We start from the raw sequence: 15,097 nt of genomic DNA, 5'->3' as shown, positions 1-15,097 counted from the left end.
AATTTAGGGTGTAATGAAGATGGGAAAAAATAGGACATGGAATAATGAAAGTATGCTATTGAAAAATTATGCTATCTGTGGAGGTATTTCTCTCTATGAATTGATACCGGTTTCGAAGTTTCTGTAATGTGCAAATTCTTAATGATAAAATAATTCCTGTAGTATAGGTCATACCGTATATTATTAGAGTATTGGTTATATGTGACCTATACTCCAGGAATTATTTCATCATTAATTTAATGAGGTGGTGCTAAGAGGAAAAACAAAATCTTTATACTTCATACAGTTCAATATTAAGATTACTGCTGGCGATGCGATTTCCCGGTGTAATTTTCTTTGAAATTCAGTTTAGAAAAAAACTTCTCAGTTGGAGTATGGCTAGTTTTAAACTAAAATTTCATTACGTGTATTAAATTAACACGAGAAAAATAATAAAAAATAATGTAGATGAACTGTCGATTCCATTTTGCGACTTCCACGTTTCTTTCTTCAAATTCTGAATTGGATTTGCTATCATTTCGGCTATTGGCTGGTAAAGAGTACTTTTTTCCCCCGCTATATTTCTTGAATACGTCCTCTTGTGTGTGTCAATCCCAGCCATTTTCTCAAAGAAATATAACTACTATAATATTTAGTTAGAAAGAGATGGAATTAGAAGTCCCTCTCTTTGAAGTCAGTAGCTGAATAGTATCCTTGCGATTTTATCGAGATGTTGTTCATTGAATGTAACTGCGTTCTATGACGAATGACCACGGAAAAAATTGCAGAGAACCTTTTGGCACAGGAAAGAGATGATTTAATATCCCCAGATGTGAAGTTAATTCATACGGTAGAGTTTTATCAATTTAACTATGTCGGATAAAAATGAATAGAGTGGCATAAAATGTGCTTAAAATATCAATCTTTTCTTCATCAATTAAATAAAATTTAAAGTTATTAGTGTTGACAGTTTTTGAGTTCGTTTCGAGTTGAGTTTTTATCCTCTTTTCCGAAGCCCTTCATGCAGTGCATGGGCCTGAGGAAATAAAACTATTTTGGGAGATGTACGTGATACAGAGTGTGTGAGATGTGCCGTTGGGTCTGTGCGAAGCGCTGGTTTTTTTATGGAAATTGTATCGAATATACCAAGGCGTATCTTCCGCGAAAAAAAGGGTTTCGATGGGCTCTCTCGTACATCTCGGCCCGACCCAATTCCCAGCCCTTCTCGTGACGGTAATGGCCACGGTTCACATAGGCAAGTTTCATGCAGGGTGCAAAAACTTGTCGACTTCCCGGGGATGTATCTTTTCAAAACTTGGCCATTAGAATTTTTTTCTAAATCAGTTAGTTCCATCCAATGAGCAGCGTTGGGTACTATACAGTCTCGTCAATGGAAATGAAATCTATCCTGGTTCAAGAATTCAAATTAAACCTGCGTAGATTTCCCTCAAATATTGACCATAAGGTCTTCATAGGGTTGTGGCGCTGTAATGAAATTAGCTATTGAATTTGATTTTACCATCTACATTCCAAGGAAAGATATCTTTGAGCGGGCGTGAAGAGTGGACAGAAAATGTAGCATTTGAAATGAACTTCTGATATGTTTTAGGCTCAATGGATTACTATTGTTTTCTCATGACGTTACACTAAATTGAAATTGAAAACAATTGAAAGTATATTCAAGGTGTGATACCGTGATGGAGAGAACTGTAGTGGGAGGGATGTGAAAATGTGAAATACGATTCACGAGCCTTCTGTTGCATCAGCTTTATTCGTGATTTATACCGAAGCAGTGAACTGGAGCGAGAGGAGAATTTAAAAGAAATGAGAACGTGGATTGCGATGTCGTCCTCTCATACCTTTTTTGCTGAATGTGCTCTAGTGCATTTTTATCCGCTTGAAATCGTTTTTCGCCGCCTAGATTCATGCTTCGGACAATGGACAATTAGGATGTCCTTCATGAAAACAAGGAGTTTTTTCGAACAATGGATGGTTGAGAATGTTTCCATTAAACTGCATGCTCTGTCATTATCATCCAATTATCACCCTCTAAACGTGAAGAACGGAAGTCCAATAATAATTATGAAGGGAATAATTTTTTTGGTTGAATATTTTATTGCCTTTGCTTGTAAATTGTGTGCACAGGTGGGGGATGTGACTCAAGCCATAACGCAGATCTATTGGTCTTCGAATAAGTGGTGTAAATGATGATGGAATGCTTTCTTCACTGGGTTCTTTACGGTTATAATCAATGATTAAAATGAGCCATATTCAATCAAGTAGGCTATAATCGAGGGACTGGCCTCAGCCCAGTGGCGTAGCCAGGAATTTCTTTCGGGGGGGGGGGGGGGGGGGTGAGTGGTCCAAAACAAGGGGGAAAAATTTTTGAAAAACAGGATGCTAAGTAATGGGTTTTATTATAATGTTAACCCTCTCATGCATGAGTTACTAAATTCAAGCGATATAATTTTTTTAAATCGAGTTTCTACGTGTTATTGACTCTAATATTGAAGTAATATTGAAAAAAATAAACATTTTTGCCATTTAATGGCAAAATTTTGACGTCCTCATATGAGGACATTATGCTTGAAACTGGTCATCGTTATATAACCCGCTAAACTTATGAATTGGATCTTTTAGGTACAAAAAATATTCAACTCTACTTTTAGTATTATTATATCATTAATTGTTTATTTAACATTCATAGAAACGTTTTCCGGGTGTTTGTTACTACATTTTGTTAATTTACACATATTATCACATTTAATATTTTAACATCAATCTTGCAAAAAGGCAAGGAAAATAACATTAAAATAACCATCAAAAATTTATAATAAGTTTACAAAAAATTGGCACTTCCAGATTAAAATTATTTTTAAATATGAAGTCTAAAATTACCATTGTTACAAAATGTTTAACATATATTACAATTTATATTTTTGGGCCCTGAATGCACATTATGAGTGAAAACTTTCAAAACAGTCTGGGCATAGTGGGACCAAGCAAGTGCCGCACATGTACCTGGTTTTGCTTGTGCATCTCTTGTCCCGACACCTATTTGCGTTATTGCTTTCAATTTTTTTTGGATAGTGGCCACATTTACTTAGTCTTAGCTCATCTATGACCTTATGACTCGGTTTTTTCTTCGTCGGCAGCGAGGAAGGACTTGTTGAATTTGATCGTCCCCTTTTTCTCGACTGCGCTGCTTTGCCACTGAAAATCAGTCCGTTTGCCACCCGGCTCTTGAATTCGAGTAGATCAATTGGTACGTTATTGCTTTTCCTCCATAATAGCCAGGCGTTAACCACCGCCACATTCAGCATGTGGTAAAATATCCTCATATACCACCTTGAGTTGCGAATATCGTTCCTGTATAATGCAACAAGGGAATCCATGAGATCTACCCCTCCCATATGCTTGTTATAAATTTCAATGCTCACGGGTCGGTTTACATCCACGTACTCCTTATTCCGTTTGCACCATCTTTTGGCTTTTCCCATGGGTTGAATTCCGGCGTATGATGATATAGTATGCACTACATTATTGTCAAACCACCGAGCCACAGTAATACCATCTGAAGAAGTGGCAATGGAAGAACTCCCTCTCCCACCTTTCTTTATGTCTTTTACATCCTTCAACTTTTTTACTGCATCTTTTAACCTGTTTTCCCTGCATGTTCCAACGTACCATACTCCAATTTCTTTCAACTTTCGAACGAGGGGAAGACTAGAGAAAAAATTGTCTGCATATACCTTCACATTTAGATGGTGAATATCATGGCAAAACCTAAGAACAACATCACCAGATGCACCACATTCAGAGGGCGGCTGTTCTGATGCCCCCTGGTACAATTCAAAACAGAAAACATATCCAGACACCCCAGCCCTAACCCACGTTTTGTATCCCCATTTCTTTGGTTTTTTTGGGAGATAATTTTTCAAGGATGAGCGCCCCTTAAAAGGAATCATCATCTCGTCTATTGATTGGAACTCTTCTGGGTCGAGGGCATTATGAAATGATTTGTGGAGAAAGTCCAAAAATGGTCGGATTTTAATCAACTTATCCCTGTTATCTGCTGGTATCCTAGAAGAATCTGTGAAGTGCAGATATCGCCTTATTTCTTCATATCTGTTAATGGTCATGTTTTCAGCCACTAATGACAGTTTCAAACCCGTGTCTGAAGACCAATAGAGTCTAACTCTGGGGTATTTTACATATGTCATGACAAGAGTTATTCCCAGAAAAACTTTCAATTCTGAAATAGTGAGCTTAAAATTTTCTTTGCCATTTTGAAATGCATATAGGCAACTTTGCTCTACTAAATCATTCATATATTTTTCTGTAATTAAACCTAAAAAGTAATCGACGGGAAACTCTCCATTGACCTTTACCTTCACCCGTGAATTAGTCGAAGGGGGAGATCCTAATAAAGGGTTATCCTTTTCAGCAAACCATATTACATTACGATTAGCGGGGGATGACGATTGCCCAAAACTTGCAGATATCGATGGACTTGTACTTGCAGAATTGCTGGTTGTTGCAATGCCACCGGCATCTTCGTCAGATGAAGGAGACACCTCTGAAGTGTTCCCTGGATCATGGAGAGAGCCATCACTATCCCAATCCATTCCATCCTCTGACTCTTCATTGAGGATTTCAACGATTTCACATTGCTCCAGTCGTTTTCTTGATCGAGTTGAAATGCATATGCGATCCTGAGGAAGATATGCCACTTGTTAGCTAGTTGAAACAAGGTCATTCATGCAATGTATTTTGGGAAACAATTATAAATATATATTGTTCCAACATGCTGACTGTAATACTTAAATATCTTATAATTTCAAACACTGAAAAAAATGGAAATTGGAGCACCATATCTTACCATAACGTCCTTAGTTGGTCTTTTGGGTTGGTATCAGCAAGATAACTCAGTAGGTTGTGTTATCCTATAACAAAGTCTCAGTATTAATAAACTTACATGCCACAAGTCTCCTTTGCAAAAATACTACCTCAATTAATTCTATTGATTATTACAATATCTTAACTTATATACGTTCTCTTCTTTATTACAAATAGATATTAATGGTTGCTGCAAAAATAATATTAAACATAAAAAACATTAATATTTGCTGAAAAAAAATAAAATTTACAAGTTACATTTAATTACTTAAAAGTGATCAAAATAACTTCAAGGTAAGCTCATTTCCTGTGAAATGATCAATAGTGATTTTATCGCAAAACTTGTATAGTTATTGGCAATACAAATTATGGACTAATTAGTACGTAGTCATTGTACTGTTTGTAAATATCACACAACATTACTTATAATTACTAACACTCAAAGTAAGTAGCATTGAGTTTCTAGGCATGTAAGAAAGTAAAAATCTTGGAATAAACAACACTCCATAATATGCATGCATTTGACCTTCTACACGCATAATGTCCTCATATGAGGACGCATGACATTTGTCCCATAAAAATATTTATAGATATAAAACTTGCTTAATTTAATGCCGTGAATAATAAATTAAACATCAAAAATCAAATATTTATACTCACAGGCAAAATCCACTGCATGTAGACCCTTGAAAACACAGCACGAAAATGAGCTTCCACGCTCCGATCACAGCGCCACTACCCCCACTCCTTTGCAGACATCCAAAAGGGACAATGTAACACTAATACAAAGTTTCTTTGTCTCAGCTGGATCGTAATATCATGAAAAAGCTGCTGGTATCTCAGGAAACCGATACAGTTGCATTTGGTTACATTGTAGCAAGAGAGATTTGGCGTCCTCATATGAGGACACCATGCATGAGAGGGTTAACACTTTTCATAATCGAAAAAACTTAATTTGTTAAAGAAATAATTTGTAATTTCATGATTTTTCAATATTTTGTTTTCTTTTATGACGGAAAATAATTGTGTTTTCATAGTTCGGGGGGGGGGGGGACCCCCTGGACCCTTCCCCTTGGCTACACCACTGTTTCAGCCATTGGACGCATTTGGAGTAGGAAGTGTTTTCAAGATCCAGTTGAGCCGTAATTGGGATTCGATTTTGTATGGATGTGGAAGTGCAGGGTAAGAGCGTCCACATTTGTACGTGGATCACGCCATGGAGGAGGACAGGGCGTGAGTGTTACGGGCAGATAGTGGAAGACTGATCTCGTTTTGGCTGTCGGACCCGTTCATCATCTTTTCCTCCCTTTTACGGAAATGACAAGTGACAAATACTTGAGTAAACGCAATCACCCAGTAGATCCCTCCACTCTGCTGCCTTAAGGATCAATGGGGCGAGGTAGTATAAATTCGGGGGGAGGGAGTGTAAGGGGCAAGCGTACGTGTTCTTGGGAGGGATGACTCGAGATTAAGGCAATAAAAATGGCGTGCGTGCGCTCGGCTGCGAGGGATTGTATGAGGCTGTTGGAATCGAGGGGCCGGAGGATGCTGAGGGGAATCCTTTACCCGTAAGAAAGCGTCGAAGCAGGCCATCACAATATATCTTTCCGTTAGGTTGTGTTATTGCTGGAGCCATTTCAGTTCTCAATATATGCTAAATAAAAAGATGACATGAGATAAATTGTTAAATCGGAGTCGATATGAATAAAAAATAGGATTCAAATTGAGGTATTTTTTCTTTATTTCGACATGATCATATTCAAGTTTCAAAAATAGGAATTAAATAATTATTTTTTCTGCAAATGGACAAATTGCTTCAAATTTGTATCACTTATTGCTATTAGAAATGTAATTGTGCACTACGGGATATATGATCGCATTTTTCTCATTTTTAGAAACTGACGCGCTCACAGCGTCAGTAAAATAATACTAGCAACATTTTGTTTTAAATACAATGATGAAGGATCAACAACTGCTATTACCCTAAGATTTTAGCGCTTTTCTGTGGGGATTCATCCCCTCTCAATGAGCGCTAAAGGCAGAGAAATTGTGCTGCTTTCCAAGAAGGCACCTTCCAGAATCGATGAATTCTGTCAGTGAGACTTCAGACGAAGATGTAATAGATTAGAATATACAAAGGAGAATTTTTTTGGGGTAAAGGGTACAATATTTATCTCTGTAGTTCTGTCACGACTGTGTTGGCCTGCTCGTATGGTCGTTTGGGGTTTAATGTGCCTGCAACTCGAGGATGTCTATGAAATTTGAAAAATTGCTCGAAATGATGTTACTTTATCTACTAGATTACGAAAAAAACATTGGCGAATAATTAATTAATTTTCTATACTCTGTTAATGTAGCAATTTTGGAGCGGTGTGAAGTTGAGATTTGGAGTAAACCTTGATTTTTGCTTAATTTAGCAATAATGGTTCTTCAATACGAAAGTAAATGCGGTAAAATATTAAATCTCTGCTCACATTTTGAATTCTTTATAGATAAAGAAAAAATATTTTCTCTGATCATTCATATGGCTGCAGACTATTGCCAGTAGTCTATCAATGCAAAATTGATTTAAAACATGATGTTACAGTAACCACCAATCCGCGAACGAGGTCTCTCTGTGAGTTTCCTCTTTCTCACTTCATTTTATTCGGTACTAAATCAAATGAAATTCTATATAGAATTGAGGATTTTTACTTATTTTTTTCGGCGAGCGATAGAATAATTTCTAAAATTCGTGAAAACCCTGCTGTAGGTAGGTATGTATAATATAGATAGATATCGGTGAGCATCCTACGTGGCAGGATTACCCGATAATCGGAGGATTATCAAATTTGTACGATGCAAAAGATGTGCCGTATGAAAGCCCACTGGGTCTGCTGGGACGTAAATGGAATTATAAAAGAATGAAGAAGGGAATAGGGATGATGAGGAAATGGAATACGAGTTATGCAAAAGGATAGGGGGAGAGTTAATGCAGCGGTGGACGGACGAGGAGTGTTGGCGGATGGACAGGTGAGAGCTAGTAACCAATATACGAGTTACGCGTCCAATAATGTTCGGAGAGCGCAACAGTATAGTCATGCATATTACGGAGAATACAGCTCCAGCCTACATTCGAATGGCTTTTTCTCAGAAACGGTAATCTTAGTGAAATCTTAGGATCTTATAGAAAAAAGTGAAATAACAATCTTCTAGATAAATTCTGATCTACAATTTTGATTTTAGCAATTTTATCATAAAACTAACCGTTTGGCCAAAAAATGCAAAAACATCATTTTTGTGACCTTTGACCTCGAATAAAATGTTTTGCACACACGGGATCGATGGGGACTTTTCAGCATTTCATTAAAGTGGTGTCCTTGAGGTTCATGCAAATTTTCAGCTTGTTGGCAATTCATGCAAGGGTCAATGTCTATTTTGACCGGGCTATGGGTGGGAAAAATTCTATAAAAGTAACCTATAAATGTACTTTCCATGCTCCAAAGGAGTTCACTCCTAGAAGAATAAATGAGTTAGTTATTATAATTATCATTCCTTGACTTTTCAATATTTTACTGATAAATAATGATTTCGCATACTTTATGGGGTGATTTCGTTTATTTTAACTAATTGATCTTAGCCGAAGACTACTCTGCAAAAAAAGGAGTCGAGTGGAAATAAAGTTAACCATCATTTCATTGGATGAAGATGATTCTTGTAAAATAGGCAATTGTTTTTTCTTTTATTATTAGTATGCCTGGTTCTTGGTTTTGTATTTCAAGCACCCTATTTGTTCCCTCGCTTTTTTCGTCTATTATTTCTGCTGTGATAATTTCCTGTTAGCTTCACTTTTTGGTGAAAATAGCTATGATTGGAAGTGGTCGAGCATTGTATAGTGCGTACGTGTTAGGCGGATGTGAGAGATGACAAAAGCATCGCCCTGCAACCTCGCGCATGGAGTACATCTCCCTGCTAATTTCCTCCTCTTTCCTATTCGAATCCGGAGAACGTCGAGTTATACGTCCCTCCCTCTTCTCACTCGCAATTCTAGTCCCTTAAATTCTATCCCAATTACTTTTTTCTTTCGTTCGTACAAAGGCAAAGCTTAAATAGATGAGTGGCGTGAAATGGAGTTGGCTGGACCCAGGGTAGAAAAAAATATGGATTAAACGTTTTATTTTTATTGCATGTTATTCGATTTATGCGTTGTTGAAAACTATTCATTTCTGAAAATAAATATCGCTTTCGAGAGATAAACGGACAGTTGTATCGAAACTTAGCGATATTGATCAAGCTAATGTACCTTTTCCTCAATAAATCAAGGCAGTTTGATCAATAAAAGCTTTAGCTTTGAACGAGATTATTAAAGGAATAAAAAAATCTTGTGGAATTGGGGACTTGGGCAGTGGGGAGGAAAAAATACTGTCAATTTTCATAAATATTTTGGCATGTAAGTAAAAACGCTTCTTAAGTTTCAGTAGAGGTATAGGTATCAACTATAGGTAGCACTATATTTCAGCTACACTTAGGATATGTATAAAATAAAATTATTATTTCTATTATTTAGTGCACTGTTAAAATATTTTTTGAATAGATAATGCTGTTACGTTTACTTGTATGTAAAATTTACTTCCCTATTGGTGGTTGCAGGTTTGCGGTCTTCTTCCGTTTATAGCTAGTGTTTTATCACCTCCTAATGATTTCAACCTCTATTCCTCGATATTGAACTTCAAGCCAACGACTTTTCTAGATATCAGGGGAAAGTTGAATGCGGTTTTTGGGCGGTTTAAAACAAGTGCGCCTGTATATCTTGACCATAGAGTTTACATTACTAAGGAGGCCCCACTAGGTGGCGGTAGCAGTCATAATTTGAACACGGGTCCCGCGCATTAATTCAAGTTCCAACTTTTGCCACTTGTGGCGCGACCGACACTACTATTCCTTTCATTAGGCTTGTTGTCAGTGGCGGCTTATGAGTGAGCGGCTGTTATCATCCTCTGTGAGCCGAGAATTTCACCGATTTTGGTGTTTTTTTTTAGTATTTCTCCACCAGTAAGATATTTACGAAATATCATGGGTAAATCTCGGTGTTTTGTGCCCGGATGCAGCTCAGGCTACGATTGGGAGCTGAGGGAAAATAAGCGGTTGGGGATACAGGACCATAGCAAGAATTTTTATCATACAGACTGTCCCAAGGGTCGTGTGTCATTTTTGACCTGTAATTTTAGTAACTTTGCATGGAGCAATATTCATGAAAATTGTCACACTTATGGGGAAAGGTCCTAAGTTTTGTTGAGTGTAAGCAAAATTTTACAATTTTGACCTTTTGACCTCACAAAGTGGGTCCAAACCAAAAATTTGAATTTGCCTTATGGGGTTTCAATGTTAAAAAAATCGAGATAGACAAAAGTGTGAATTTCATTGACCAATATGTCAATTCTTAGGTTTTCGGACACGAGAGAACCGAAAATAACACTTTTATTTACGAATATTCAACCGTTGACCCAGTAAGGCCACCGTCAAGGTCATAAGGGTGGCAAAAGGAATAGCATACCAACAAAGGTGTCGATCCATGGGTTTTGTAGGGTGCCCAAGTCATTGGTATTGTCCAAATACCCGTATTATTCACTAATTGACCTCCGAGGGTCACCACGGGGGTCAAAGGTCATAGAGTTAAAAGTGGGGCAATCATAAAAACCAAGGGGTCAAACCATAGGTTTTGAAGGGTGCCAAAGTCGGTTAGGCTGTTCGTAGATCCGTATTGTTGATATTTTGACCTCCGAAGGTCACAATTGGGGTCAAAGGTCATAGAGTCAAACGTCGAGCCATCATGACAACCAAGGTGTCAAACCATAGGTTTTCAAGGGTGCCAAAGTCGGTTAGGCTGTTCGTAGATCCGTATTGTTGATATTTTGACCTCCGAAGGTCACAATTGGGGTCAAAGGTCATAGAGTCAAACGTCGAGCCATCATGACAACCAAGGTGTCAAACCATAGGTTTTCAAGGGTGCCAAAGTCGGTTAGGCTGTTCGTACATCCGTATTGTTGATATTTTGACCTCCGAAGGTCATAATGGGGGTCAAGGGTCATAGAGTTAAATCGGCCCACCATGGCAGCAAAAGAGTGTAACAATGTGTTTTAAAGGGTGCCCAAGTCAGTTTTGCTGTTTTTAAATCCATATTGTCGACTTTATATTACCAGCGAGGGTCACAATGGGGTCAGAGGTCATAGAGGTATGTTTTGAAATAATAGGAAAACTAATATCCCCAACCAAAGGTTGTTTTGTTGTTTGTTTCCTATTATTTCAAAACATGCCTCTATGACCTCTGACCCCATTGTGACCCTCGCTGGTAATAAAAAGTCGACAATATGGATTTGAAAACAGCAAAACTGACTTGGGCACCCTTTAAAACACATTGTTACACTCTTTTGCTGTCATGGTGGGCCGATTTAACTCTATGACCCTTGACCCCCATTATGACCTTCGGAGGTCAAAATATCAACAATACGGATGTACGAACAGCCTAACCGACTTTGGCACCCTTGAAAACCTATGGTTTGACACCTTGGTTGTCATGATGGCTCGACGTTTGACTCTATGACCTTTGACCCCAATTGTGACCTTCGGAGGTCAAAATATCAACAATACGGATCTACGAACAGCCTAGCCGACTTTGGCACCCTTCAAAACCTATGATTTGACCCCTTGGTTTTTATGATTGCCCGACTTTTAACTCTATGACCTTTGACCCCCGTGGTGACCCTCGGAGGTCAATTAGTGAATAATACGGGTATTTGGACAATACCAATGACTTGGGCACCCTACAAAACCCATGGATCGACACCTTTGTTGGTATGCTATTCCTTTTGCCACCCTTATGACCTTGACGGTGACCTTACTGGGTCAACGGTTGAATATTCGTAAATAAAAGTGTTATTTTCGGGTTTCTCGTGTCCAAAAACCTAATAATTGACATATTGGTCAATGAAATTCACACTTTTGTCTATCTCGATTTTTTTAACATTGAAACCCCATAAGGCAAATTCAAATTTTTGGTTTGGACCCACTTTGTGAGGTCAAAAGGTCAAAATTGTAAAATTTTGCTTACACTTAACAAAACTTAGGACCTTTCCCCATAAGTGTGACAATTTTCATGAATATTGCTCCATGCAAAGTTACTAAAATTACAGGTCAAAAATGACACACGACCCTTGGGACAGTCTGTATGATAAAAATTCTTGCTATGGTCCTAATACCGGATCTGACCCTTCCCCAAGTGTGCCTAGGTGGTCTGGTAATGATGTCAACGTGTGCTCTTCTTTATGAGCTGCGCAGGAATCATTCTTAATTCTCTAAAACATAGGTGTCGGAAGTTTAAAGACATGGTTGATATCTATGGGCCCTCAAACTTAATTCAGGCTAGGGAAAGTTAACAGCGTTTCCTTACCCACTTATTCTTCCCTTCTCTCAACGTGAATTAGCGTACCGATTTTGTGATTACGTACATTTTCACCACCAGGAAACTACATAAACTCACGGTGATAGTTATATTTTCGTGGACAGTTGACACGAACTTTATTTCTTAGCAATGAACGATTGAGACATGGATTCAAATTCGCCGCAAAGCGTGCCTCTCGCGGCCATCTTAGGGTGCCTTCACAGCTCCGCGTTGCGTCGACGCCACGAGAGCTCCCGCTCCGCCAGCAAATTTTGCCCTTCACAGCTCTGCGTTGCGAAACGTGGATTCAAATTCGCCGCGTAGCGTGCCTCTTGTGGGCGTGACAACCGGGGCTCGCTACATCAGCGCCGCTATTTGATGCGACGGGTGGGAATCACAGAAACTAAGGGAGTGTAGAATCCTGTGTAGAGTATTTATGATCTTGACCTCATTGTTGGTTTGTGCAGAAAGTGGTTTTTCATTATGAGATAAAATTAGGTTACGTTTTAATTGAAAAAAAAGTCGGATGATAAAACGTTTGTGTATTTGAAATAAAATGTTACTGTGGATATATGAGGATTGTGAGGTTAATGAAGTCGTCACTCAAAGAATAGCGTTTTTCTGAAAGGCAAAAAAATAGATGGGAATTTGAGCGAACAGTAAGGCTCACTGAGATGCGGAAATCACTGATAAAACGTGATGGAAAAATTACGTTCTTGTCTCTTAGATTTGGTGTTCTGGAAATGTATTGCTAAGAATTACTTTTGTAATTTCGGAAAAAATAATGTATTAATAATGTATTGAATAAATCAATGACAATCAATAAATAAAATTACTATAATGATAATACATAGTTTTTGATTGTTTAGCTTTGCCTGTATTCGTCCCATCTCGTTAATATTGACTAAATATATATTTACCGAATGAGAAAATGCCAAATAACTCATTCTTGTTAAAAAAAACTATTTTAGTGCAAATTTTCGTGCACATATTGGATGCAGTAGGTACCTACGTGGTGAAATGAAGGAAATATAAACTTCCTAACACTCCACAAAACCATAGTATTTGCAGTGTCAAGGTTTGAATTGTGCTATCGTTGACTTCGGGTAGTAGTGTACCAGATCGTTAGAGAAAGTTATCGGAGGAAGAATGAATGATTTTCCATTATCATGTGAGATTTTTAAGCCCTCACCTCTTGGCATACCGCAGCGATTAGTGTGGTGTGTTGGTAGTGATCTTATGCCAACCCAATGCATTTCTTGTATATAATCTACAGTACAGCATATTTAGATATTTTTCAGAGGCGCCAAGGAAACGTTAATGATAAGTTAAAAGGAATCATGCGTCAATAAGTTACATAAGCCCATAACGGATAATGTTTTCATGTGAGGTTACAATACCAATTTATTCCAGGTCAGTTAATATCTTTTTTTTTTTTTGCTGTCGAAAACTTTTGCGTGAAAGCGTGCTGCTAAAAGGAATAGATTCTTAGCCGTACGTCTGTTTTCCTACTTATCAACTCTAGAATTAACAATTTCTAGAGTTAACTAAACAGATCAATCCATTCCTTAGAATGAAATGAAAAAACTTAGCTCAACAGCTGATTTCGGAAAAGGGAAATTGTGATTATCTGCATAGATGCTTTCAGTTAAACAACCCCCAATGCATCGCTCTATCAGAATCACAGCCATGCTGGATTAGAACTTATTATTATATAATTCCCTCATTGTGCATTACAAAAGATCATTCCGTGTTAGAGGCTTTCTCGTTCACCGTCTCCATCTCTAGACCAGAGCGCATTCTAAAACTTTACAATTGTAATGTTTGTCATTAAACGCATTCGAGCGAGTTAATCCGAGTTGGCTGTAATTGTCAAAAGCCAAATTGAACCCACTCAGCCTTTGAGGTATTTATTATTCCTTTGTGTCATGGAGATCTGAATTGGTGTGATGCTGTATTTTCCTACGCATTCTAAAGGAAGTCCTCTATGGAGCCAAGAGATAGTGGGTAGTTGAGTATGATGATGTACTTTTTGTCCACGTCCGGCTGCTCTTTGTGTACCCAACGTTCGATTTAAGGGGAAGAGAGTGAGAGGTCAATGATAGCGACGGAGTACAGGCTCAAGTGGGTGAATTTAAATTATGCTTTAGAATATGAGACAAAAGGCGATGGTTTTATTCACTAGAGGTATCACTCAAAAACACAGGCAATCAATCTACCGTGGCCATCATTTGTGATGGATTCGCAGAATGCGATCTCTCCTCTTTTATTTCTCTCACCTTTCCCCCTACATCATACAGAATTTTTACCAAAGCTTTTCTTAATCCAGTTTTTAATTCAGCAGTACGTTTGAATTTTTTGATGTTTTCCTTTGACAGTTATTTTAATTGCTTCTTGCCCCTGTTGTCTTCTTTACATCTTCCGTGGTTTACCAAATTAAGCACTAATTGAAAATTAATATTCTAAAATTATCGATAGTAGAAGACCGTTGAATGTAAGAACTCTCGTTTCATGTGAAGGCATACTTTGCACCTATAAGTATAAGCTCGCAGCATAAATATAATTTGCAGTAATTAGCTTAAGTGAGCTTCATGATATTTTAATACCGACTAGCTACGTGGAGTTACACCTTTTCAAATTCTTACAAAGGCACTTTTTCGTGAACGGTTTATGACCTAGTTTTCATGTTTGCTGGGTGCGTTGTTTACCGTCGGTTTTAAAATTATTTTCATGCTCTACTTCTCCTATAAATTTACTTTTTTTGCCCACGTACTTTGTTTTATGATAGAATTTCAGGAGAGA

At 37.9% G+C, this 15,097-nt stretch overlaps 1 protein-coding gene across 1 annotated transcript; it reads right to left on the bottom strand.

The window, feature by feature from the left end:
• Window positions 1-2,936: 2,936 nt before the first annotated feature.
• LOC124163511 (piggyBac transposable element-derived protein 3-like) lies at window positions 2,937-4,607 on the bottom strand. The gene has a single exon (XM_046540502.1). It carries the CDS (start codon window positions 4,605-4,607, stop codon window positions 2,937-2,939), a length of 1,671 nt encoding a protein of 556 aa, XP_046396458.1.
• Window positions 4,608-15,097: the final 10,490 nt, after the last annotated feature.

Source organism: Ischnura elegans, chromosome 1, assembly GCF_921293095.1.
Source record: "Ischnura elegans chromosome 1, ioIscEleg1.1, whole genome shotgun sequence".
Lineage (NCBI taxonomy): Eukaryota > Metazoa > Arthropoda > Insecta > Odonata > Coenagrionidae > Ischnura > Ischnura elegans.
The sequence above is the reverse complement of the archived record's forward strand: the minus strand, read 5'-3'. Positions and strand labels throughout refer to the sequence as shown.